Source organism: Dendrobates tinctorius, unplaced genomic scaffold, assembly GCF_039654945.1.
Source record: "Dendrobates tinctorius isolate UK_male_01 unplaced genomic scaffold, ASM3965494v1 ptg000070l, whole genome shotgun sequence".
NCBI classification, from domain to species: Eukaryota; Metazoa; Chordata; class Amphibia; order Anura; family Dendrobatidae; genus Dendrobates; species Dendrobates tinctorius.
In genome coordinates this window covers 25481219-25505974 of record NW_027361738.1, presented here as the reverse complement: position 1 = coordinate 25505974, position 24756 = coordinate 25481219, and the positions used below count along the sequence as shown (strand labels likewise).

The window sequence follows — 24756 nt, the reverse complement described above, 5'->3', positions numbered from 1 at the left end:
CCAGGAACTACTGTTTAGCCATCAAACATGGCACCACACGTATAAACAAGGAGGGGGTACTGAAAGAAGGAAAACTACTTGGGAGAGGATTGAGGACATTATAGTTCTGCACAGAGATTGTACTATAAATGAGAAATAATAATTCTCCTGGCACTTTTAAAGAATATCTTTTTAGGCAATGTGGAATATTTCATTTGCAGTAACACAGTTTAATGGGCCTTTACATAATACATTTGTGCTCAAAAGTTTACATACCCCAGCAGAATTTTTGCTTTCTTGGCCTTTTTTCAGAAAATATGAATGATAACACCAAAACCTTTTTCTACACTCCTGGTTAGTGGTTGGGTGAAACCATTTTATTGTCAAACTACTGTGTTTTCTCTCATTAAATCATAATGACAACCAAAAACATCCAAATAACCCTTATCAAAAGTTTACATACCCTGGTGATTTTGGCCTGATAACATGCACAGAAGTTGACACAAATGGCTTTGACTGGCTACTAAAGGTAACATCCTCATCTGTGACCCGTTTGCTTGTAATCTGTGTGTTCTGGATTGTGAGTCATGGGGAAAGCAAAAGATTTGTCAGCGGATCTATGGGAAAAGGTAGTTGAACTGTATAAAACAGTAAAGGGATACAAAAAGATATCCAAGGAATTGATAATGCCAGTCAGCAGCGTTCAAACGGTGATTAACAAATGGAAAATCAGGGGCTCTGTAAAAACAAAACCACGGTCAGGCAGACCAACAAAAATTTCATCCACAACGGCCAGGAAAATTGTTCTGAATGCAAAGAAAAACCCACAAATAAAATCAAGCTGAAATACTAGACTCTTTGGAAACTAGCTGTGTGTCTGTTTGAAGATGCGCAATAAGGAGGCACTTGAAGAAAAATGAGGTGCTTGGTATGTCCCCAGAAGAAACCCATTACTGCGCAAATACCACAAAGTATCGCACCTACAATACGGAAAACAGCAGAGAGACAAGCCTCAAAACTTCTGGAACAAGGTAATTTGGAGTGATGAGAACAAAATTGAACTTTTTGGCCACAAACATTAACTTTACATTTTGAGAGATGTCAACAAAGCCTATGATGAAAGGAACACCATTCCTACTGTAAAGCACGGAGGTGGATCGCTGATGTTTTGGGGATGTGTGACCTACAAAGGCACAGGAAACCTGGTCAGAGTTGAAGGAAAGATGAATGCAGCACTTTATCAGCAAATACTGCTGCGCATGCAACGTACTTGGATGTCGACCTGTCATTGACTACAGCAGAGCAAAGTGAAGATTCTGGAGTGGCCATCTCAGTTTCCTGATCTCAATATCATTGAGCTACTTGGGAGATCTCAAGCGGCAGTTCATGCTAGACAGCCCAGGAATTTACAGGAACTGGAGGCTTTTTGCCAAGAAGAGTAGGCAGCTTTACCATCTGAGAAAAAAAAGAACTTCATCCACAACTACCACAAAAGACTTCAAGCTGTCATTGATGTCAGAGGGGGCAATACACGGTATTAAGAAATGGGGTATGTAAACTTTTGCTCAGGGTCATTTGGATGTTTTGGGTTGTCATTATGATTTAAAAAGAGAAAGCACAGTAGTTTGACAATAAATGAAAAAGTTTTGGTGTTATCATTCATATTCTCTGAAAAAAGGCCAAGAAAGCAAAAATTCTGCTGTGGTATGTAAACTTTTGAGCACAACTGTATTTATGAATTACAACAATGCTATATTCAAGTAGTACTCCAGTCTCCCATAATATAGAGTCTCTGCTAATATTACCTTATTAAGTTGCCCCTTTCTACTTGGAAATGTATGGTCTACTTTTCTTCGGTTGGGTTAAATGGTCACGTGGTGACCTCTAGGGAATTTCATGTCTTTAATAGTTTAGATAGGTCACATGTAGTGACAGATTCCCTTTAAGTTAATTTGCAATTACCGTATATACTCGAATATAAGCCGAGATTTTCAGCCCGTTTTTTTGGGCTGAAAGTCCCCCTCTCGGCTTATATTCGAGTCATATACACCGGGGGGTCGGAGGGGGAGAGGGGGCGGGGGTGTCAGGTCATACTTACCCGTCCTGACGCTGTCTCTTGAGCCCCCAGCTTCTCCGCGCTCTCTGTTCCTGCTTTCAGCGGTCACGTGGTACCGCTCATTAAAACTCATGAATATGCGCATATTCATGAGTTTTAATGAGCGGTATCACATGACCGCTGAACGCAGGAAGAGAGAGCGCAGAGAAGCTTGGGGCTCAAGCGACAGCGTCAGGACGGGTAAGTATAGCGATACTCACCTGTCCTGCGTCCATGGCTGCTTGCTGCCGTCTGTCATCGGTCAGTGACTTGAGACAGCAGAGGGCGCGGTGACGTGATTAGTGCGCGCCGCGTCCCCTGCAGTCTGAACGTCACTGACCGATGACGTGGCAGATAGCGGTGAGCAGCCATGGACGCAGGACAGGTGAGTATCTGACACCCAGCGACGGAGAGGTGAGTATGTCATTATTTTATTTTTACATGCGGCAGCACATGGGGGAATAATCTTAAGGAGCTTCTAATGGGGGCAGCATATGGGGGAATAATCTATGGAGCTTCTAATGGGGGCAGTATATGGGGGAACAATATGGAGCTTCTAATGGGGGCAGTATATGGGGGAATAATCCTTGGAGCTGCTTATGGGGGCAGTATATGGGGGAATAATCCTTGGAGCTGCTTATGGGGGCAGTATATGGGGGAATAATCCTTGGAGCTGCTTATGGGGGCAGTATATGGGGGAACAATATGGAGCTTCTAATGGGGGCAGCATATGGGGGAACAATCTATGGAGCTTCTTATGGGGGCAGTATATGGGGGAACAATCTATGGAGCTTCTTCTGGGGACACCATATGGGGGAATAATCTATGGAGCATTTCCCACCCTAGGCTTATACTCGAGTCAATAAGTTTTCCCAGTTTTTTTGTGGCAAAATTAGGGGGGTCGGCTTATACTCGGGTCGGCTTATACTCGAGTATATACGGTATTTGCATTTATTTCCTCGTTGTTTCTGGAACTTCCACTGTTTCCAAGTACAGGCTGTAAAATGCATCATTAAAATTTAGTAGTAAGAGCAGACGTGCTACTTCTCCTTTCATTGTCTATAGAATCGCCACAGAAAGTATCAGAGGAGAGCAGTGCCCAACTGAATGATTCTACCCCTTTGGCTGTGTTCATGCATAGTTTCTTTGGAGTGCATATGCTACAAAAGCTGCTTCAAAAATGCTTGGAAAACTATTTATAATTGTTTCTTTTTGCTGTATCATGTAAGTTTTTGGGATTTTTGTTCCCTAAAGAGGTATTGAAAAACTGTCTGTAAAAAAATGTATGTGCCACTTCTTTAGAACTTCATGGAATCATCTCCAAACTAGGCACTGTCAAATCAAAAGACTGCAATAAAAAACAAACACGCTTCAGAAACAAAAAAAAAATCTTCCAAAACTGCTTAAGGAAATGAAAAACTTCCCCAAAAAGAAGTGTTTCCTGGAGTGACTGCTGTTGCAGTTTTTGAACACCTGATATAACTGTTAACATAGTCTTAGTTTCACCAATTGGATGAGTTCTCAGAACCCAGACTTCCTTTGATAAAATTTTCTGACAAGTACATGTGACATAAGAATTGCTTTGTGAAACTGCAGGTATACTTTTTAAAAGGGTTTTCTCAAGATGGTATCTTAACGAGTGCACCAAGGCATGAGGCCGGGAGCTGTGTGCTCCTGAAGATTGACAGTTTGGACCAGAGGCATGGTCGCGCCGCTGTTCCGAACTCTGCTGGTTTGCCTTATTCAACATGGGAGAAGGGTGGGTGGAAAAGGTGAGAAAGGGAACTTTAGCTGGCCCAATCTAGTGATCCAGCCAGTTTGAGAGCGGCGCGTGCAATCTGTAAAGCATAGAATGATCATGCTCATGTCACACACTCCTTACCTAGATAACCACCAGGCTGGAATTGCTGGTTGCCAGGAACCTTAGCAAAGAGCCATACGTTATAAAATTAATAATTCCTTTGTTTTAAAGGACGGAGAGAAGTTATAACAAGGAGTAAATTGCAAAGTTGCTTTTTAACAAGCACTTTTCAGTTTTACCCGTTTATGAACTTGAGACAACAAATGTCTTTATTACATGCTAGTAATATGTAAGAGCGAAGATCAGTGTTTTATGTGATTCCACTCATTTTAGTTCTTTAAAAGCAGAAGTTGTTTTTTTAGTTCAGAAATCGACTTATTTACATTTCTTTCCCTCCTATGTTTACTGCAAAACTTGTTTGGTTTGCCTTTGCCAGATTTGAATACAGCAGTCACACCTTAATTTGTATCAGCTCTTTTCCCAGTTTGCTGCCAGTCTTTCCATTATTATTGACACAGCCTGGCTTCTATTTGCTAGTGAAATGAGCATTCATGTGTCATTTGTTCAGAGCCTGTAAATCCAGAGCACGGCCTGAGGAGACAGCCATGACTCCAGCTCATTAGAACACTCATTTACAGAGATCATTAAAATAATATCCCCATATCGTCGAATGAAGAGAAAATTTGTTATGCCTCGTAAGACTTCACTTATATCTGTGATGGATAAAGAAAGGACTTGTCAAAACACAGCCAGCTAGCCCAGTGCGTCCATCCGCTCCCTGTAATTGGTCACAAATGAGTAGCTAGCTGACAAAACTGATCATATGAAACCAGAGAACATGCCCTGCATTGGCCAAAGAGAATATGCCCGAACAATTCTATTGACTTTTACACTGGTGAGTTTCTAAGAGCTTGGAAGTCATTCCTGATCTGCATCACCATCCCCAGGAACATGCACAAGCCTGAAACAATCCTGTGGCTATTTAAAAAAAAAAAAAAAAAATAAGCAACAGCCAGTCTCTATTGCAAAAACCCCATAAAAACCAAAGGACCCCATTAAACAAAGCTGTATAGAAATATGGTCTTTGTTCACTATCACATGCAATGAAAACTTAGCTTTCATTTTGAAATTGCTTTGATAAAATGCTATCTAATCTCAGATTGGTTACGGTGGGCATCAATAACAGTTTAGAGTTTCATATTTAATTACCGAACTCTAGATATTCTACATAGATTTAAATCCATATACATGTTGCGTTCCCGTGCGGTCGGCGGGCACGTCAAAACTACGCACGTGGACACGTCCGCATATAATGCATGTCCCTGCGTTCCCACTGTTAAAGATAGGTACGCAGGACGCATGCGCAGCTATGTGGATCTGAATGGAAGAAGCACGCAGCCCTATGCAGAGCACCCAAACGTAAGAGTGAACTTAGCCTCACATTTATCGCACATCTACAGGATATCTCATGAACCTATGGAAGATGCTGGTCCCACCAATCCGACTTGCATCTGTTTTGAGAATTGTAAATTGATTTGAAGAGAGAGAAGCATGCAAAAGACAAGGAAATCACCAAAAATATATCAATAATTTTATGAACAAGTTTGATCAAAAACAGACAGACAAATACCACACTTTTAATACATAAAAAAGCCGTAAAAATGGTAATGAATGCTAGATATGCCCATGGTAGAGTCAATATCTAACCTCCTGAAGCCTGCATTCTACACTGTAGACCTCACTGAGGATAGAAAAGTTGCACTGAAATCTAATAAAATAACATGTGTTAAATGACTAGATATGAAAATGCATATAGCTAGATGCATGGAAGACGTCATGTAAGAAAATGTCCAATAATCAGACCATAAAAATGTCAGTAAATGATACAGATATAGGTCTCTGGGTCAATTCACAACAATCACTTTAAGTCCCCCTGTCAAGATAATAAACATCGGGTACATACAGATGCATTAAATAGTACAAATCTTAATGGAATGGAAAAGTAAAGCATATTTATGGCAGAAACAGACTATAATAGTTGTAGTCTAAAAGAGATATGGCAATGAGCTACAAATAGTAAGCATCATGTGGGCAAGTAAATTTCTATGCACCATGTAAAATGTAGATGCTAATAGTGACCTGCTCCACAGCCTGTATCTGCCATCTGAAAGAGTTACCAAGATACCATCCCATGAAGATGTGTGACAAAAGGATAAAGGAGAGGTCAAGCAAGCAGATTATGTAGGACAAGAGGACCACACATGTATCGCCACCCTCGTTTGTGGCTTCCTCAGGGGTAATTACATCTCACATGTTTTGTGAGATGTAATGGTGGGTAGCCCTGCTCTCAGGCTGATTTCTGCAGCTTCTGTGTAGAGTACAGCAGAGCTGAGTGTAGTTACATACTGTATGCTTTCAGAATAGATGAAACTGCAAAAGTAGTTGTAATCATACTTAGTTTGGCTGTACTCCTCACACATAATACCTTGAGATGAAAGTTGAAAGTGCAATCACAATCAGCTGTGCTCTATGCTACAGAGTAGGTGCAGGGATCAGGGATGATTGCAGGACTGTCTGTTACTATACCGCACAGGAGAAGGCATGTTATTCTGACCTTCTGGGGGCGTGTTCTTTTTCCTCTGCAACACACCTTCTGCTTATGTTTGGTCTACCTCATGCAGGGGACAATGTGCATACTACCAGAAAAGAATGTCTGATGACACTACCCCGATGGGTTTTTCATAAATGATAACCTAAACCTAAGCCAATATCTCTGCAGCGGAGATTAAAAATAAAAAAAAGATATTTTGCTCCGCTCTTTAGCTCTGCCAGTGTAACATTCTCAAACTGGTAAAAGGTCCTCTTTTTAAAGGGATTCTGTCACCCCATTTTCGGCCTATAAGCTGCGGCCACCGCCATCAGGGGCTTATCTACAGCATACTGTAATGCTGTAGATAAGTCCCCGATGTAACCTGAAGGAGAAGAAAAACAAGTTAGATTATACTCACCGGGGGGGGGGGGGGTCCGGTCCGGCGCCTCCCATCTTCTAGAGATGACGTTCTCCTCATTACTTCTGCCGCGGCTCCTGCACAGGCGTACTTTATCTGCTCGGTTGAGGGCAGAGTAAAGTACTGCATTGCACAGGCATCGGGAAAGGTCAGAGAGGTCCGTCGCCTGCGCACTGCAGTACTTTGCCCTCAACAGGGCAGATATAGTACGCCTGCGCAGGAGCCGCGGCAGAAGTAAGAAGGAGGACGTCATCGTATGAAGACGGGAGGTGCCGGACCGGACCGCGACACCCATCGGACTGGACTGGATCCCCGGGTGAGTATAATCTAACTTGTTTTCTATTTCAGGTTACATCAGGGGCTTATCTACAGCATTACAGAATGCTGTAGATAAGCCCATGATGGCGGTGGCCGCATCTTACAGACCAAAAATGGGGTGACAGGTTCCCTTTAAGTAGTCAAAAAAATGCATTGTGTATTTATTCACACCGCTGAGTCACCATCCTCTTTAGGTCCCCATTTACAGCTTTGAATGTGTATGAATGACGTGCTGAAGGTTGTGGCTGATCGTTCTTGAAAGCTTCCAGCCACTCGTGTTCATTGTACAGATTGAATAAAAATACCAATAATTGTTTAATCATTCAGTGCACTGAACCCTGTAATTAAAGTCGGTATTCGGGGTTCTGCTTAACTTTTGTGTCATTAAATATGCACCAATGCATTTTATTAATTTGTCCTCTAGATATCTGGAAAGGTAGTGCAAGCTTTAGTTGCGGAGGGAGAACAGACATTGTGCTGGTGTAAGCAGAGCTTCATTCTGACTCGTTATTGGTGGGTAAATTAGAAACTTAATGTTATCCAGTAATCTATCATTGTACAGTAGGTGTAAGCGATAGACTTTGTGATTACCAGTGTGCACGGAGCTCAGTATCCAATAATAATTAAGCAATCATTGGCGTCTTATTAAGCTTTACTGTCTGCAGCAGATTGCTGTTTTGTTTTTTTTTTGAACAAGTAATTAAATGTTTTTTAGCACATTGGGCAAGTTCATAAAATGCTATATAAAATTGCTATATAAAAATGCTGTATAAAAGTCCCTTTAAAGTAATTTTCACTAGCCTCTTGTTAATTGGTGCTTGACATTACAGGCACGAGTCCTGCAGCAGCTCTTGTTGTCACGTAGGGAAGTAGCACAGTGTCTTCGTAGGTATATATTGTGGATCACGATCTGTTTCCACACGTCCGCACTCCTACAGTGATGCCACTCACAGACATGAGATGTTGGATCATTTTAAATAAGTCAAACATATTAGACTTTCTATTATTTTTATTTTAGTTCTTTTATATATTTGTTGGACTTTAGTGAAAATCTGATCTAGTTTTGGATCAAATTTATCCAGAAATGTGAATCATTCTGATGGGTTCACAAACTTTCTAAGGCCAGATTCACACTACCGTATAAGACGGCCGAGTGCTATGCGGTATAACATCGGATAACACTCGGCCCAATGTGAACCCCTAAGTGATGAGACCAATTTTTAAAATTCTGACCAATGTCACTTTATGTGGTGATAACTCTGGAACGCTTCAACAATATCCCATTGATTTTGAGACGGTTTTTTTCGTGACACATTATAATTTATGCTAATGGTAAATTTAGGTTGATATGTTTTGTGTTTATAAAAAATATATCACTTGACAAAAATGTAAAAAAAATAGCAATTTTCAAACTTTGAATGATTATCCCTTTAATTCAGATTGTCATACCACACAAAAACATTAATAAATAACATTTCCCACATGTCTGCTTTACATCAGCACCATTTTTAAAACACTAATTTATTTTGTTAGCATTTTAGGAGGTTTAAAAATGTAGCAGCAATTTTTCATTTTTTTAAGGAAATTTACAAAATTTTTCAATTTTAGTTTGCAAAAGAGAAGACAGAGGAGACTTAATAGCTGTCTACAAATATCTAAAGGGCTGTCACATTGTAGAAGGATCAACTTTATTCTCATTTGCACAAGGAAAGACTAGAAGCAATGGGATGAAACTGAATGGGAGGAGACACAGATTAGATATTAGAAAAAACTTTTTGACAGAGTGATCAATGAGTGGAACAGGCTGCCACGAGAAGTGGTGAGTTCTCCTCCAATGGAAGTCTTCAAACAGAGGCTGGACAGACATCTGACTGGGATGATTTAGCGAATCCTTCTTTGAGCAGGGGGTTGGACCAGATGGCCCAGGAGGTCCCTTCCAACTCTACGATTCTATTCTATTTTTTGAGGGACCTATCCAGGTTTGAAGTGACTTTGGGGTGTTATATATTGGAAAACTCCAAACATGATACCATTTTAAAAACAGCACCCCCTGACTTATTGAAAACTTCTGTCAGATAATTTATTAACCCTTCAGGTGCACCAGCACAGTTTTGCTACAGAAATTTTTTTTTGGGGGGGAGGGGCACCATCAAAATGGCGCCAGTGGTGGCGCCTGCGCAGTATCATCTATCGCATTCCAAATGATGCTACTGCGCAGGTGCGGCTGCCAGTGCCAATTTGATTCAGATTTTTTTTCTCAAGAAATTTATATGACAAAATCAAATGAAAATATGGATATTATAGATCGTATCATGGTACAGCGTAAGTGCCGCCGCCTACATGATGGATGTAATTTTTATTTTTTCAAACCCTAAGTTATGCAGTATATAAAATACGGGGTAGGTCAGGGAGCGATCAGTGACTTGTCAGAAGCCATACAGATGAATACTTAATGAGAACACCACATGAAGACCCCTCCACAGGCCGCCCCGGACCACGAGCATACCATTAACTCCAAACTTAAAATAAAGATTAAACAACAACCACAAGACAGATTTCTTCACCCCAGGTATCATTTTAATCAGTATAACGGAGCTGACCTGACACTGTCTGTAGGTTACTGTGCACAATCCTGCTGACAGGATTACGTTAAGTATAAACCTTACTGCTGCTTGCTTGAGGTAGTCTGACATCCTCCTCCTTTCTCCCTTTAGTCTTCAGTTGATGCTTTGCCTTTTCCTTAACACATTATAAGAGATAAGCGAATCGCTCAAAAATACCTTCTGCAGATTTAATTTGGTCCAAATTGAATCTGTCCCAAAAAGATGTGTGTTATGCTCCAAAATGTCTCTAAACCTCAAAGCATAATAAATGTTTATTTTTAAAAAGTCACCTTTCATAAACCTCCCCTCACCAGTGCTGCCGCCACTTACCCGCCTGGTCCTCGGCTTGCTTTGGATCGGTGGTTTTCAGTTTTCTTCATTAAAGAAGCACTCCTCCTCGCAACAAAGCTTTTATCCTCCTAATATATTGCAGTCATCATATAGCGCTGTGTGCTTACAGTTGCTCGCTTTACCTTTCTACCCAGCTAATTCTTCTCTTTTTTCTGCTCTATGTACAAATAGGAAGTCTCTGGTCCCTGCATAACTCATCCCCCTCTTCAACTCGTGTCTCAGCTGCTCTCCTCCCCCGCCATAGACTTTTGCAGTGAGTAATGACTTGTGTAGAGGAAATTGACATCCTGTTTCTACATAGAGCTTATAAGGATTCAGCTAGTCTGTTTTTAATCACATGATGTCATTACCTAATGGAAAACTGAAGAATTAGCTGAGTAGAAAGGCAAAATGAGCAATTGTAAGTACACAGTGCTAAATAATATGATTGCAGTATATTAAGAAGATAAAAACTTTGATAAGACTGCTTCTTTAACATGTCTCATGCCCAACATAACCATGTGGCACTTAGTCAATAAAGAAAGACCTAGAATGAAAGCCAACCCAAAGAACGAGCAACAAGACGGGTAAGGGACAAGTAGAGGTGAGCATTACTTTTTATTACTTAACCTCTTCCTGGTCCTCTAATGACTATCATATTGCTGAATTTGGATTTATTCCACAAATGCATTACAAATTACATTTGTTGCAAAGCCGATTAACGTTATAGTTAATTCCTAATTCATTTTGGTGGCTGCCCATAAGCACAAACTCTCCTGGGATTCACCTAATAAGAAGCAACCGCCAGTGAGGAAAAGGGATTCTTGTAATTGCCAGACACATAGTAGGGCAAATCAGCTTATGGTGGTGCGGTGGGGACCCTTAAAGATCTATGTGTAAACATTTAGGCTATCATGCTGCGTAGATTTCATGTAGAATGAGTCCTTGTTTCGGCTTCCCCTCTCAGTTAAAGATGACTGTCCCTGCAAGTAATTTCTCTATATGACAGAATTGGCACAACCACGTATGACATGGGGGTTCGGTAACTAAACTGTAAGGTTATTTAGAAACATTATTTTTTTTTTTTTCCTGGTTTCTATTGGGTATTCATTGTGTTTTCAATTCCCTAATGTCGCTGTAATTTTTACAAGGAGTGATGTGCAAGTTTTAATTTTGTGAAATACTGCAAAGCGTTCTGCAGTGTAGAAAACGATGTACAATGGCATTTTTTCCTATGTGTTGCTGCCCTCTTGTGTTCAGTGACCAAAAAACTCAAAGTACTCCAGACGTGCAACTGACAAACATCCTAAGAGTATAATGTCGATGAGCATCTTACTACATAATTATGTTGCAATTGACATTGCAGCTTTTAGTTGTATGTTTTTTTTTTTTAATTGAGTAAACTGGTTTAGAAAATATAGTTTATTCTTACGTGCAAAATGTTACGATTCTACACTTTTCTGCATGCTTTACTCAAGGTTTTTGGTCAGATGCTCTTTACAGGTACAGTCTGTGTATCAGAACTGTGTATTTCTGCACTCTTTTCTTTTAAGATTCTTCTGTGTAGGTTTTTCACCATATTTAGTTTTGACAGTATCCTTCTCAGGGTTGTACTGACTTGGTTGGGAAGTGTATGTATGTGTGTATATATACCGTATGTATATAGAAGTGACCGTTTACATAGGATTACTCTGGTAGAAGGATGCTAATGATCTCTATTCCAAACAGCAGAGACAAAGATGTCTCTAGAAGCCTTCATAGTTGGGGAGAAAATAATTTAAGCTGTAGTGATACATGCTGGGAGTTGCAGTTACACAACAGCTGGGGTGCTGCAGGTTGCTGACTAGTGATGAGCGAACATGTTTGGATAAGGTGTCATCCGAGCATGCTTGTTTGCTAACCCGAGTGTTTTCATTGTGCTTGAAAAGTATGTTCGAGTCCCCACGGCTGCATGTCTGCAGGTGAGTCGACCTAAAGTCCTGCAGTGCTGCATTTTGGGTATCCCTAAGCGAGAGGAGACCTAAGGGTTCATACTCACTTGCGAGAGCCCGGAGCATACGGCTACATGTATTTCTATGCAGACGCACACTCCAGTCCCAGTGCTGGCGGCACTGCCAGGTTTTCATGCGAGAGACTCGCACGAAAATCATGCGAGTCTCTCGCAAGTGAGTATGAGCCCTAAAGGAAAGAGATGGCGAAATTCAGAGCAGAAGGTGACTAAGAGATGGAGTGATCTAACGGAGATGGGTCCTAGGAGATGACGCCTAGCCACAAGGCCCCGAGTTTATAATTCTTGAAGGCAACGGGCCTAAACAGGACTGAGTATGTGAGATGACTAAAGTGTCCGGGGCAGAAGTTTGACAGAGTCCGTAGTAGAAGATTGGCCATATTGGCACCCTTAGGGAAAGAAGACGCGGAACTTTGGGACAAGTACATGACTATTTCTAAGCACGACTGTAGTGTCAAGCTGGGTTGTTGTGAAGTAGTGAGAAACAGTGGAAACAATGGACCAGTAGAAAACGGAAAGGTGAAGATAGATGACAAGAGAGGAAAGAAAGACGTAAACTAAAGTAAACTTTCATATGACTGTGTACACGCGACCTCCTGTATATAATCCCTAACAAGTTCCCATTCAGTAAAAAGTTTATTTTCAAATAGTGATCTCCCTCATTGAACTGTGAAACATCTTGTCCTGACAAACCACAACATTGGTTACATGCGGCCTGCACAGGCGTAGGGCACTCACAGCACAAGTCCACACACACAGCTAGGACGCCCACCTTCATGTAATGTCCCAAGGCGTAACAGACGAGTACCTCCCCATGCCACGTTACACACCCCTGGAACGTTACATGATGCATTGAACTATTGGGTGGCTGTATGTAAAAAACTGCTCATAAAACTGTCACATCCCAGAGTGTATTAACATAGGGGTTTCTCAATGGTTGCTTAGCTATCCTAGAGACTAGCTGAAGAGCCCGGCGCTGCCCGGGCATAGTAACTAACTGCGGCTAGTTATAACAAATTATAATGATTGCCACATTCACTATAATATCCCACATCATCCCGTCAGACAGAGCTACCAGACTACTACCCCTAATATCCCACATCATCCCGTCAGCTAGAGCCACCAGACAACTACCACTAATATCCCACATCATCCTGTCACAGCCGCTGGACTACTACCATTAATATCCCACATCATCCCGTCAGAGCCACAGGACTGCTACCCCTAATATCCCACATCATCTCGTCAAGGCCACCGGACTACTACCCCTAATATCCCACATCATCTCGTCAAGGCCACCGGACTACTACCCCTAATATCCCACATCATCCCGTCAGCCAGAGCCACTGGACTACTACTCTTAATATCGCACATCATCCCATCAGCCAGAGCCACCGGATTACTACCCCTAATATCCCACATCAATCCCGTCAGCATGGGGTCAGAACCAGAGCGCTGAGTGGATTTGCCCTGACTTCCATACCAATGATCCATTTAATAGATGCCTGGGGTGAGAATCCGAGCGCTGAGGGATTTACCCTAACTTCCATACCGGAGATACCTTTAAGAGAGGCCTGGGGTCAGAATCAGAGCGCAGAGTGGATTTGCCCTACTGGGAATCCCTTTAAGAGGGGCCTGGGGTCAGAACCAGAGCACTGAGTGGAACGGTCCTAACCTCCATTCCGGGGATCCCATTAAGAGAGGCCTGGAGTCAAAACCAAAGTCCTGGATGGATTTGCCCTGACTTCCATACCAATGATCCCTTTAATAGAGGCCTGGGGTCAGTACCAGAGCATTTGAAGGCAATTGCCCTGACTTCCATACCGGGGATCCCTTTAAGAGAGCCTGGGGTCAGAACCAGAACGCTGAGTGGAATTGCCCTGACTTCCATACCGGGGATCCCTTTAAGAGAGCCTGGGGTCAGAACCAGAACGCTGAGTGGAATTGCCCTGACTTCCATACCGGGGATCCCTTTAAGAGAGGCCTGGTGTCAGAACCAAAGCGCTGGATGGATTTGCCCTGACTTCTATACCAATGATCCCTTTAAGAGAGGCCTGGGGTCAGAATCAGAGCGCTGAGGGATTTGCCCTAACTTCCATACCAGAGATCCCTTGAAGAGAGGCCTGGGGTCAGTACCAAAGCGCAGAGTGGATTTGCCCTCACTTCCGTACCGGGGATCCCTTTAAAAGGGGCCTGGGGTCAGAACCAGAGTGCTTAGTGGAATTACCCTAACTTCCATACCATTGATCCTTTTAAGGGAGCCTGGGGTCAGAACTACAGAGCTGAGTGGAACGGTCCTAATTCTATACCGGGGATCCCTTTAAGAGAGGCCTGGCCTCAAAACCAAAGTGTTGGATGGATTTTCCCTGACTTCCATACCAATGAACCCTTTAATAGAAGTCTGGGGTCAGAATCAGAGCGCTGAGGGATTTGTGCTAACTTCCATACCGGAGATCCCTTTAAGAGGGAAGATGTGCCTATGGGATGTCGGATGTGTATATGGGCATGGGAGGAGGTGTTTCATTTGTCATGTGATCTCTGCTCCTTTCTGGGGTTAGACAATGGCTGGGAGCTTATGTTCCCGGGGATGCTAGATTTCTCCCACCTGGTCAGTGTCTGCAGAGGTGTTGTAGAGTGGGAAAACTGTTGCTCATAGCAACCAATCACAGCTCAGCTTCTTTTAAACAGCTCTGGTGAAATGAAAGGTGCTTAGTGATTGGTTGCAAGGAAAATTGTTGAGAAAAAAGTCTCTGAAGCTCCCACATGTCTGCTACACTGACAGTGTTATCAGACATGTGGGACATAATAGTTTACACGCCCTTTCGTATGCAGTAACTTGACAAATGACATGTAATATGTCCCGTGCAGCTTCACCTTTCTCATCTTTATCACCCGGTATTGCTACTAGTCAGCTGGGACGTTGCAGAAAATCTTGGCTTCTTCTGTCAGTACACAAGATAGAAAAGCAAATGACGCAAAAAACCTGATGGCTGAGGCCAGAATGGCAGCTGTGTAGAGATCGGACGTGGTCTCTGGCTGCGCTTTTAGTAGCATAAACATGAACAGTGAGGCCCAATAAGTATTCATTAGGGGTTGTGTCCTATGTGATAAAAAAAACTGTGAGAAACATTTAATCATTTGATTGTTTTGGTTTTCTTGCAACTTTTTACAGAAGAAAACTAAATAAATATTATTCATCTAGTAAAAAAAAACACAGACCCAAAATATAACATTATGTAAGGTGTCTTTGCACACAGGCTCGATACGCATTTGAATTTCCATCTTAGGCTGTTGTCACACTGCGTTTTAGGCAGTCCGTTAACGCTGCCATTGAGCCCCATTGTGGGGCACATCGCAACGCATGCCGTAAAGCGGCACGCGTTCGCGATGTGCCGTCATTCACTGACGGAGCCTCAGACGCGACCTGCAGCGTCTGAGGCTCCGTCACCGCTAGTGCAGATGAATCATTCATCTGCGCTAGCGGGTATAGCATAACGCCATCGCGTTATGCTATACCGTTAGCAGCCCGTCAACGCTGTGCGTTGAAGGGGCTGCTAAAACGTAATGTGAACCAACCTTAGTAATGTAGTAGCCCCATCAATTTACAATGTGGACATTCTCCACAGAACATGGATGAGATTTATGAAAATCTCACATTGTGAAAATGCTGCGGATTTGTTGCACAGTTCACTTTTTTTTTTTGTATTCTCACCTACGTATGTGCAGATTTTGCTGCCTATAAGTTGCAGCGTTGATAAACCATTATTTGCTGTATCATGGTAAGCAGTCATTACTTACCGTATGTCTGTCAACATAAATTTTAGGTTTGCCATAAATCTAGTGATAGTGTGTGGCACAGTCAGAAATTACAAAAAAAAACCCCACACTTGCTATTACCATTTTCGAATGTGCAACTTTTGCAAGTGAATATTGTGGCTAAAAAGGCACTTTTTTCTGCCCAGTGCACCGCTGCTAGGCTACTGGCATCCGTGTGATGTATATGTTCCTATATTGTAGTGGCCATCGGTATTAAGAATTGTTTTGAATCTTTCGATATGACTTTTAATTTCTATTGTAGGGGACATTGCTGAGAACATTTTTCTTATATTTTTCAATTACATTTTTTTTAATAAAATGTCTTAACTGGTTAGCTGTTGCTTAATAGCAGACAAAAGAGGCATATCTAATTAATTTACCTTTCACAGAGATTGCATACAATTCTGAATTATTAAAAAACACAGTATCCAGAATGATTAATGCACCACCGTTCATGGTGCAGTTCCTGTGAGATGAACACAATGGACTATTTTCCATTTTATAACACACATTCTTTTGAAATATTGGCATTGTTGTAATTTTAATTGTGATCAATGTTGTGCAATATTAGGTATTCTGTTCTATAATCCAAGAAAGTAGTACACGATGAATGATTATTGCACTCACATTGTTTACATGTAGATGGATGAAAAGCTGCTTGTTGAGTTGTTTTCTTTGATAAGTCATAAACTGAATCACAGATGTTACAGTGTTACAGTACTGAAATAAAAAAGGATTCTGGGTGCATTTATACCTTATACTATGTAGTTTTATCATTTACACTATTAAAAGGTCCTATATGTGTATGGGAGCAGATAACAATAGAAAGCCAACAAATATGCTCCCATTCATAAACAAATTATTCCTTTATAGGTAAGTATAACAAGTCAAATGACAAACGTAACTATAATAAAGTGCAAGTGCTAGTTCAATATAAATCACCTTTTCTGAATCCACGAAACGTGAGTTAAAGGTTTTAAAAGTGGTAAGTGTGAAATGTCTATTTGGTCCTCTGAAATGCTTTTATTGGTAATTTCTTCTCCTTTGACCTGATGCTCATGTATTCTGATATTGCCCAGACTATTTAAGCACTTGCACTTTATAGCTGTAATTTACAACCCTTTATTAGAACCCTTTAGCATTTGGCTACTGAGATCCTTCATTTACAGTGCCTTGTGAAAGTATTCGGCCCCCTGGAACTTTTCAACCTTCAAACAAAACCCTGAGACTATCACAGAGCAGGAGCATTTATACGGAGACTTGATTACACACAGGTGGATTTTATTTATCATCATTAATCATTTAGGACAACATTGGATCATTCAGAGATCCACAATGAACTTCTGGAGTGAGTTTGCTGCACTGAAAGTAAATGGGTTCAATAATATTTCACGCCCCACTTTTCAGTTTTTGACTTTCCACAAAAATTTAAAATAGCCAATAAATTTTGTTCTACTTCACAATTGTGTCCCACTTATTGTTGATTCTTCACCAATAATTTACATTTGGTATCTTTATGTTTGAAGCATGATATGTGGGAAAAGGTTGAAAAGTTCCAGGGGGCTGAATACTTTCGCAAGGCACTGTACTTTATAAGGATTTATATTGAATTAGCACTTGCACTTTATTATAGTCACACTTGTTATTTAACTTGTTATACTTACCTGTGGAGTGTCCCACTGAAAGGCTGATCTGTAATGGAATAAAAAATAATATATCCCTTTGGGTGTTAGGGTGATTTGTGCTAGGCACAGCTGAATTGCCTTTTTTCAGTATTGGTATACATACATTTATCTGACCACTAGGTGGAGACACGATACCCTGTCTTTTGTGAAATATATAGGGTAGATGTGATTTACTTTCTTTAATAAAGAATATTTAATAAGGAATAAATGTGTTTCTAGTTATCTTTGGATTGACATAATATTCATACTTACCTGTTTTCACTGCAGTACAAACTCCTTTGTAATTGTTTTTTTTGTCTGTTGTGATTATTTGTATTTTCAATAAAGGAATAATTTGTTTACGGATGGGAGTATATTTGTTGGCTTCGTGTAGTTTTAACATATTAGAATGACATGCACACTTAGTCATATGGCTGCACATGATGTCTATTGGTCACCTCCCCGGTATAATGTGGTGCTGCATATTGCTGCTATACTCTCCTCTACCATATCTTTTTAGTACATCTTCTGTTGGTGCATTCCCCAATTTTTTTTTACTATTAGATTCATACAGGTTAAAGGAAATGTGTCAGCAAGTTTTTACTATGCAATCTGACCATATCATTCTGTAGGGGCAAAGACCCTGATTCTTGTGACGTGTCACTTAGTTTACTGGGTGCAGCAGTTGTGAGAGAATCTGTTTTCCATACCCCGTCCACATCACTTATTGGCAGATTTTTACACAGAATGTATATTGACAGAAAACTGATAATCATTGCTAGGGGTGGGGTTGGACTAGGAGGCACGAGACACCTAGTCCTCTACACCTGTACTGATCATCTCCTGCAGATAAAACACTGGTTTTTATTGAATCAGAAAAACACAACCGAGCAAGCTACACATCCCTGGAATCAGGGTCTCTACACCTACATCATGCTGCTCTCAGATTACATAGCAAAAACAGATTCCCTTTAATTGAAAAGCCTTTTATTAGGTATACAAAGGTACTGTATAAGCCTTGTGCCATATGTACAGCTTATGGCGCCCTAGGCATGGAATACAGCAAAGTGTAGTCAGTTAAGGTCTTACATATGATACAGTGCAAATTACATCCTCACCCTGTTTGATGATCTTAAAGCATGCTTGTCCTTTAGGTAATCATTCAGAATAAGTTATAATTTGTGAGTACATGAGGAATAACACTTTTTCTGACTATTATATGCCTTTTTATCCTGCATGTTTCATCCCTTTTCCCCTTTGTATCTTTTGTAATACTTTACACTGCCCTATCATGTAATGCCTCTTATATATCCGCACATTGTGTCTGCGCATTCACTTTCATAACAGCGTGCAGACCCATAAACTTACTATTGAATCTGGACACATCTCTATGTGTGAAGCTCACCCAGGAGCTGAGGACTTCAGAGCGGCATTTTGACTCATTGGCGAGACTCAGACTCTGCTGCTCAAAAATGGACTCCACCCTTACCCCGTTGATCAGAAACAGACCTCACCCAGATCACACTGATCAGAATGAGACCTCACCCATACCCCACTGATCAGAAACAGACCTCACCCATACCCCACTGATCAGAAACAGACCTCACCCATACCCCACTGATCAGAAAAAAGACCTCTCTCAGACCCTGCTGATCAGAAACAGACCTCTCTTAGACCCCGCTGATCAGAAACAGACCCCACCCAGGCCCCGCTGATCAGAAACAGACCCCACCCAGGCCCCACTGATCCGAAACAGACACCTCTCTCAGACTCCACTGATCAGAAACAGACCCTTCTCAGTCCCCGCTGAACAGAAACAGGCCCCCCCCCAAACCCCAACCAGACCCCGCTGATCAGAAACAGACCTCTCTCAGACCCCGCTGATCAGAAACAGACCCCACCCTGGCCCCGCTGATCAGAAACAGACCTCTCTCGGACCCCGCTGATCAGAAACAGACCTCGCTGATCATAAACAGACTCCTCTCTCAGACCCCGCTGATCAGAAACAGACCCCACTCAGATCCCACTGATCAGAAACAGACCCCACCCAGATCCTGCTGATCAGAAACAGACCCCACCCAGACCCCGCTGATCAGAAACAGACCTCTCTCAGACCCCACTGATCAGAAACAGACCTCACCCAGGCCCCGCTGATCAGAGACCCCACCCAGGCCCCGCTGATCAGAAACAGACCTCTCTCAGACCCCGCTGATCAGAAACAGACCCCTCCCAGACCCCACTGATCAGAAGCAGACCCCACCCAGGCCCCGCTGATCAGAAACAGACCTCTCTCAGACCCCGCTGATCAGAAACAGACCCCACCCAGGCCCCGCTGATCAGAGACCCCACCCAGGCCCCGCTGATCAGAAACAGACCTCTCTCAGACCCCGCTTATCAGAAACAGACCCCTCCCAGACCCCACTGATCAGAAGCAGACCCCACCCAGGCCCCGCTGATCAGAAACAGACCTCTCTCAGACCCCGCTGATCAGAAACAGACCCCACCCAGGCCCCGCTGATCAGAAACAGACCTCTCTCAGACCCCGCTGATCAGAAACAGACTCCTCTCTCAGGCCACGCTGATCAGAAACAGACCCCTCCCAGACCCCGCTGATCAGAAGCAGACCCCACCCAGACCCCGCTGATCAGAAACAGACCTCTCTCAGACGCCGCTGATCAGAAAGAGACCCCACCCAGGCCCCGCTGATCAGAAACAGACCCCACCCAGATCCCGCTGATCAGAAACAGACCCCACCCAGACCCCGCTGATCAGAAACAGACCTCTCTCAGACCCCGCTGATCAGAAACAGACCCCACCCAGGCCCCGCTGATCAGAGACCCCACCCAGGCCCTGCTGATCAGAAACAGACCTCTCTCAGACCCCGCTGATCAGAAACAGACCCCTTCCAGACCCCGCTGATCAGAAGCAGACCCCACCCAGGCCCCGCTGATCAGAAACAGACCTCTCTCAGACCCCGCTGATCAGAGACCCCACCCAGGCCCTGCTGATCAGAAACAGACCTCTCTCAGACCCCGCTGATCAGAAACAGACCCCACCCAGACCCTGCTGATCAGAAACAGACCTCTCTTAGACCCCGCTGATCAGAAACAGACCCCACCCAGGCCCCGCTGATCAGAAACAGACCCCACCCAGGCCCCACTGATCCGAAACAGACACCTCTCTCAGACTCCACTGATCAGAAACAGACCCTTCTCAGTCCCCGCTGAACAGAAACAGGCCCCCCCCCAAACCCCAACCAGACCCCGCTGATCAGAAACAGACCTCTCTCAGACCCCGCTGATCAGAAACAGACCCCACCCTGGCCCCGCTGATCAGAAACAGACCTCTCTCGGACCCCGCTGATCAGAAACAGACCTCGCTGATCATAAACAGACTCCTCTCTCAGACCCCGCTGATCAGAAACAGACCCCACTCAGATCCCACTGATCAGAAACAGACCCCACCCAGACCCTGCTGATCAGAAACAGACCCCACCCAGACCCTGCTGAGTTTTATGAAATGACGGTTACACTTTAACCCCTTCCTAACACAAGATTACAGTTACATCATATCTCGGGTCCCTGACTATAATTCGAGCTTGCAAATGTAGCCCGCATCTTTCCTGACTGATGATGAATTAATTATTCACCCATCATCTGTCGCTCCGGGTGGAGCCAAGCTCTTCCTGCAGCTATTAACCTGTTTAATGCCGCTGCCAAAAATTGACAGCAGCATTTAACACATGCTGTCAAGGAGGCAAGTCATTCCACGAGCTCATGTTGTGATCGCGGGGTGCCGGTGAGTTTCCATGACAGCCGGGGGTCTGCTGAAATCCTCTGTGCTTCTCATGACGATTCTCATGTGAAAGCCAGCATGAAGGGCTTAGTAGGTTTCCCTCCATTGTATAATGATGCATCAAACATTTTAAGTTAACTTGTTATTTGTCCTGTTAATGCTCGCTACATATGTATTCAGGCGCGCAGTACATAACCGTACACATGTATGCAGCTCTTCATACTACTACTAATATGCATGTATGTATAAATACAATCATGATTAACCTAGAAATGCTGACATTAATAACCAGCAAAAAAACAATAGGAACTGTTTAATCCCACATTGCAATACTTTATTTAATCCATATGTGCAGCTTTCAGAAAATGGGCAAATAAAAAAAACCTACAGTACAATGTGCCATGTACCACGTGGAGTTCGTCTATGCAAATCTAATACATAACTTGTATAGTTTCCGTTCAGAAAGGTAGAAAACAAGCCGTAAGAACACTCAAATCTAATATTCATCAGTCCAGCACAGTCTTCCTACAATGTACCGTATTGTAAATGCAGGTGCTGCACACCGTCCTGTGCCCCACTACTCAGACACGCTTATTAGGCTATGTGCACACGCTGCGGTTTTTGCTGCGGTTCCGCTGCGGTTTTGGCCCTGCGGAACCGCAGCAGTTCCGCAGACATGGTACTTTACCATGTTAGCCTATGGGTTTTCAAAACCGCAGTGCTCACGCTGCGGTTTTTTCCGCGCGGTTTTGCTGCGGTTTTTTTTCCGCAGCATGTCAATTATTTCTGCGGATTCTGCTGCGGTTTCACACCTTTAACATAGTAGAGGTGTGAAACTGCAGGGCAAAACCGCAGGCCAAAACGCAGCAAAACCGCAGGTCACTTTACCTGCGGTTTTACCTGCGTTTCCGCGCGGAAAAAAACGCAGCGGAATCCGCAGCGTGTGCACATAGCCTTACTTTCGGGCACACATGCCTGCTTACAAAATCCCTGGATACCTGATTGATATAATTACCTATTTTTCAGATATGTCGCAAACGATGGATTAAACTAGGATATTAAAAGACAATGCAAACTTGACACATACAAATTGATATTCACTAAGACTAGTCCACTGTCCGCATTTTCATATACATGCATTATATAGAATGTTATTCTTTACCAAAAGTGGTACCCCATATTCTGATCTAATGGCATAGTGTGTTAGGCCATGTATAGTAACTATAGGAAGTTTCTTATTGTTTTTAGACTTTATGAAAGTCGGTCCAGGTGCACAGTCTATAAAGCCAAAACATTGGGGGATTTGTTGTGATCTTCACATCCCTGAGAAAAATGTGCATTTCAATATGTCATTCTGTTCTGCAGCGGAGATAATTAAACGCTTCCTTTGCTGTCACTTTGCTGTGTCTCTCAATATTGTAAAAAGTTTTCACAGGAAAGAACTGTCGGTTCGGCTTCCTCCATAAGGTCCCCCGGACCTATTAGTAATACAACCCACTGCGATTGTGGAGAATAGCGCTGCCTACAGGTCATGAGTAGGGAGTGCAACCTAGTTATATCTACATGCAGTCTGAATATTTGGATGGAAATAAATTGGAAAAAAAGGATGAATATTTCAGAAAACCTGACAAATGGTAAATTCAGCTGGGGTATAGAAATTAATCTAAAATTTGTTGTTGTTTTTTTCTGTCTGGTCCCATAGGTTCAGAGGGAGCTGGCCGCTGTCATTGCCCTGAAAGCCCGAAAATCTGGTGAGTAATAGTTAACCAGCCATATTTCACCTTCAAAATCTGATGGTCTGAAAGGGTTTTTATTTTATCACTTGATTTTTTTTTTTCAGGACAGATGTTCTGTTTGGTTTCATCATAGATCTATTTAATAATGTTTTTTTTTTTCTTTGCTGGTGGTGAAGAGGAAGAAGAAAACAAATATTTAGAATGTTTTACCGTACTTTAGTTATCCTTTTTTTTTTTAAATTCATTTATTGAACAAAAAGGAGAATAACATACATATTGGCTTATGATAAGAAAATACACGCATAGCCCTTACAAATATACAGAAAACAGCCGGTTATACATTGTGAAGCATGTATATTAGTTGACTTTCACCAGCTGCTATCATATTATTCAATCAGATAATAAAGAACATTCCTAAACTACAACTACATCAACTGGTGCGTTCTACTGCGCAGCCTAATATCTTATATCATGTTATCTCACATATGATGTCTCAATTTTGCAAAGTAAGGTGAGAGGAATTCCACCTCTCCCAGATCTTCTCAAATTTGCCCGGGTATCCCCTATTTTGATAAAGCGTACGTTCGTATGGAACAATCGAGTTCACCAGGTCAATCCACATTCTAAGGGAGGGACATGAACCACCGTAGTGCCAACACCTTCCGTGCCATAAGTAGTGTTTCACGCAGAAAAATCCCGTCATAATGACCCCAATTCTCCTCATCCCATACCCCAAACAAGGAGACCAGTGGTACAAGAGGAATGGGGGCCTGCATCAAGGATGACAAAAGCAGGGTCACCTCTTTCCAGTACTGTAAAATAATGGGACATTGCCAGATCATATGAACAAAATCCGCATCTGGTGAATGACATCACAGACATTCTGATGATTGAAGTCGATCCATCCTGAAAAGTCGTGTCGGAGTTAAGTATGATTGATTAATTATATACAGCTGTATCATTCTATTATTAATAGATGGTGATACTCCGATCGGAGATTCAAGGATCTCCTCCCACTCCTCTCCCTGAGCATCAGGGATGAGTCTGTCCCATTTCCTTTTAATAGAGCTTATAGCAGATTCCGTTCCCACCGACAGCATGTACGTGTATTAAGAGGAGATGAGACCCTGGGGTCCCTGCGAATTAAGGATTCCTATCAGAGGCAGAGATGAAATAGTACGGTCCACACCCCCACATCTCATGTGTGATTGAAGAGCCGACCTTAGCTGTAAATAACGGAAAAACTGGGATCACGGAATATCATGTGCAACCTGTAATTGCTCAAAAGACACCAAGGTTCCCTGGTTATACAAGTCTCCCATCGAGGAAACATTGTTGCATCCAAAAAACAGTGGATGGGTGGTTCAGTAGTTCTGGGAAATAGTCATTATTCCATAGGGGCATTTCAGCTATAAAATCTTTAAACCCAATCGCTTTCTTAATCTGTCTCCATACTAATTGCGCCAGTCGGAGCAAGGGTAGTAGACGAGGGACATTAGTCCTTTCCAACTCAAGGAAATCTAGTGGGCAGTCAGTTCGTGCAGCATGGAGTAGGTGGATTTCCGAATTGGGGAGGCAACCACCCGGCATCCATTTATTTAAA

General features: G+C 42.6%; 1 protein-coding gene across 3 annotated transcripts in view; it reads left to right on the top strand.

Moving 5' to 3' along the window:
• Positions 1–24756, top strand: part of RAPGEF5 (Rap guanine nucleotide exchange factor 5) — a 384903-nt gene that overhangs the window by 177574 nt on the left and 182573 nt on the right. For all 3 annotated transcript variants that reach the window (XM_073581473.1, XM_073581472.1, XM_073581474.1), the window contains exon 7: positions 23120–23168. In XM_073581473.1, coding sequence (XP_073437574.1) covers positions 23120–23168 — 49 coding nt within the window. The remainder of the gene's footprint in view (positions 1–23119; positions 23169–24756) is intronic.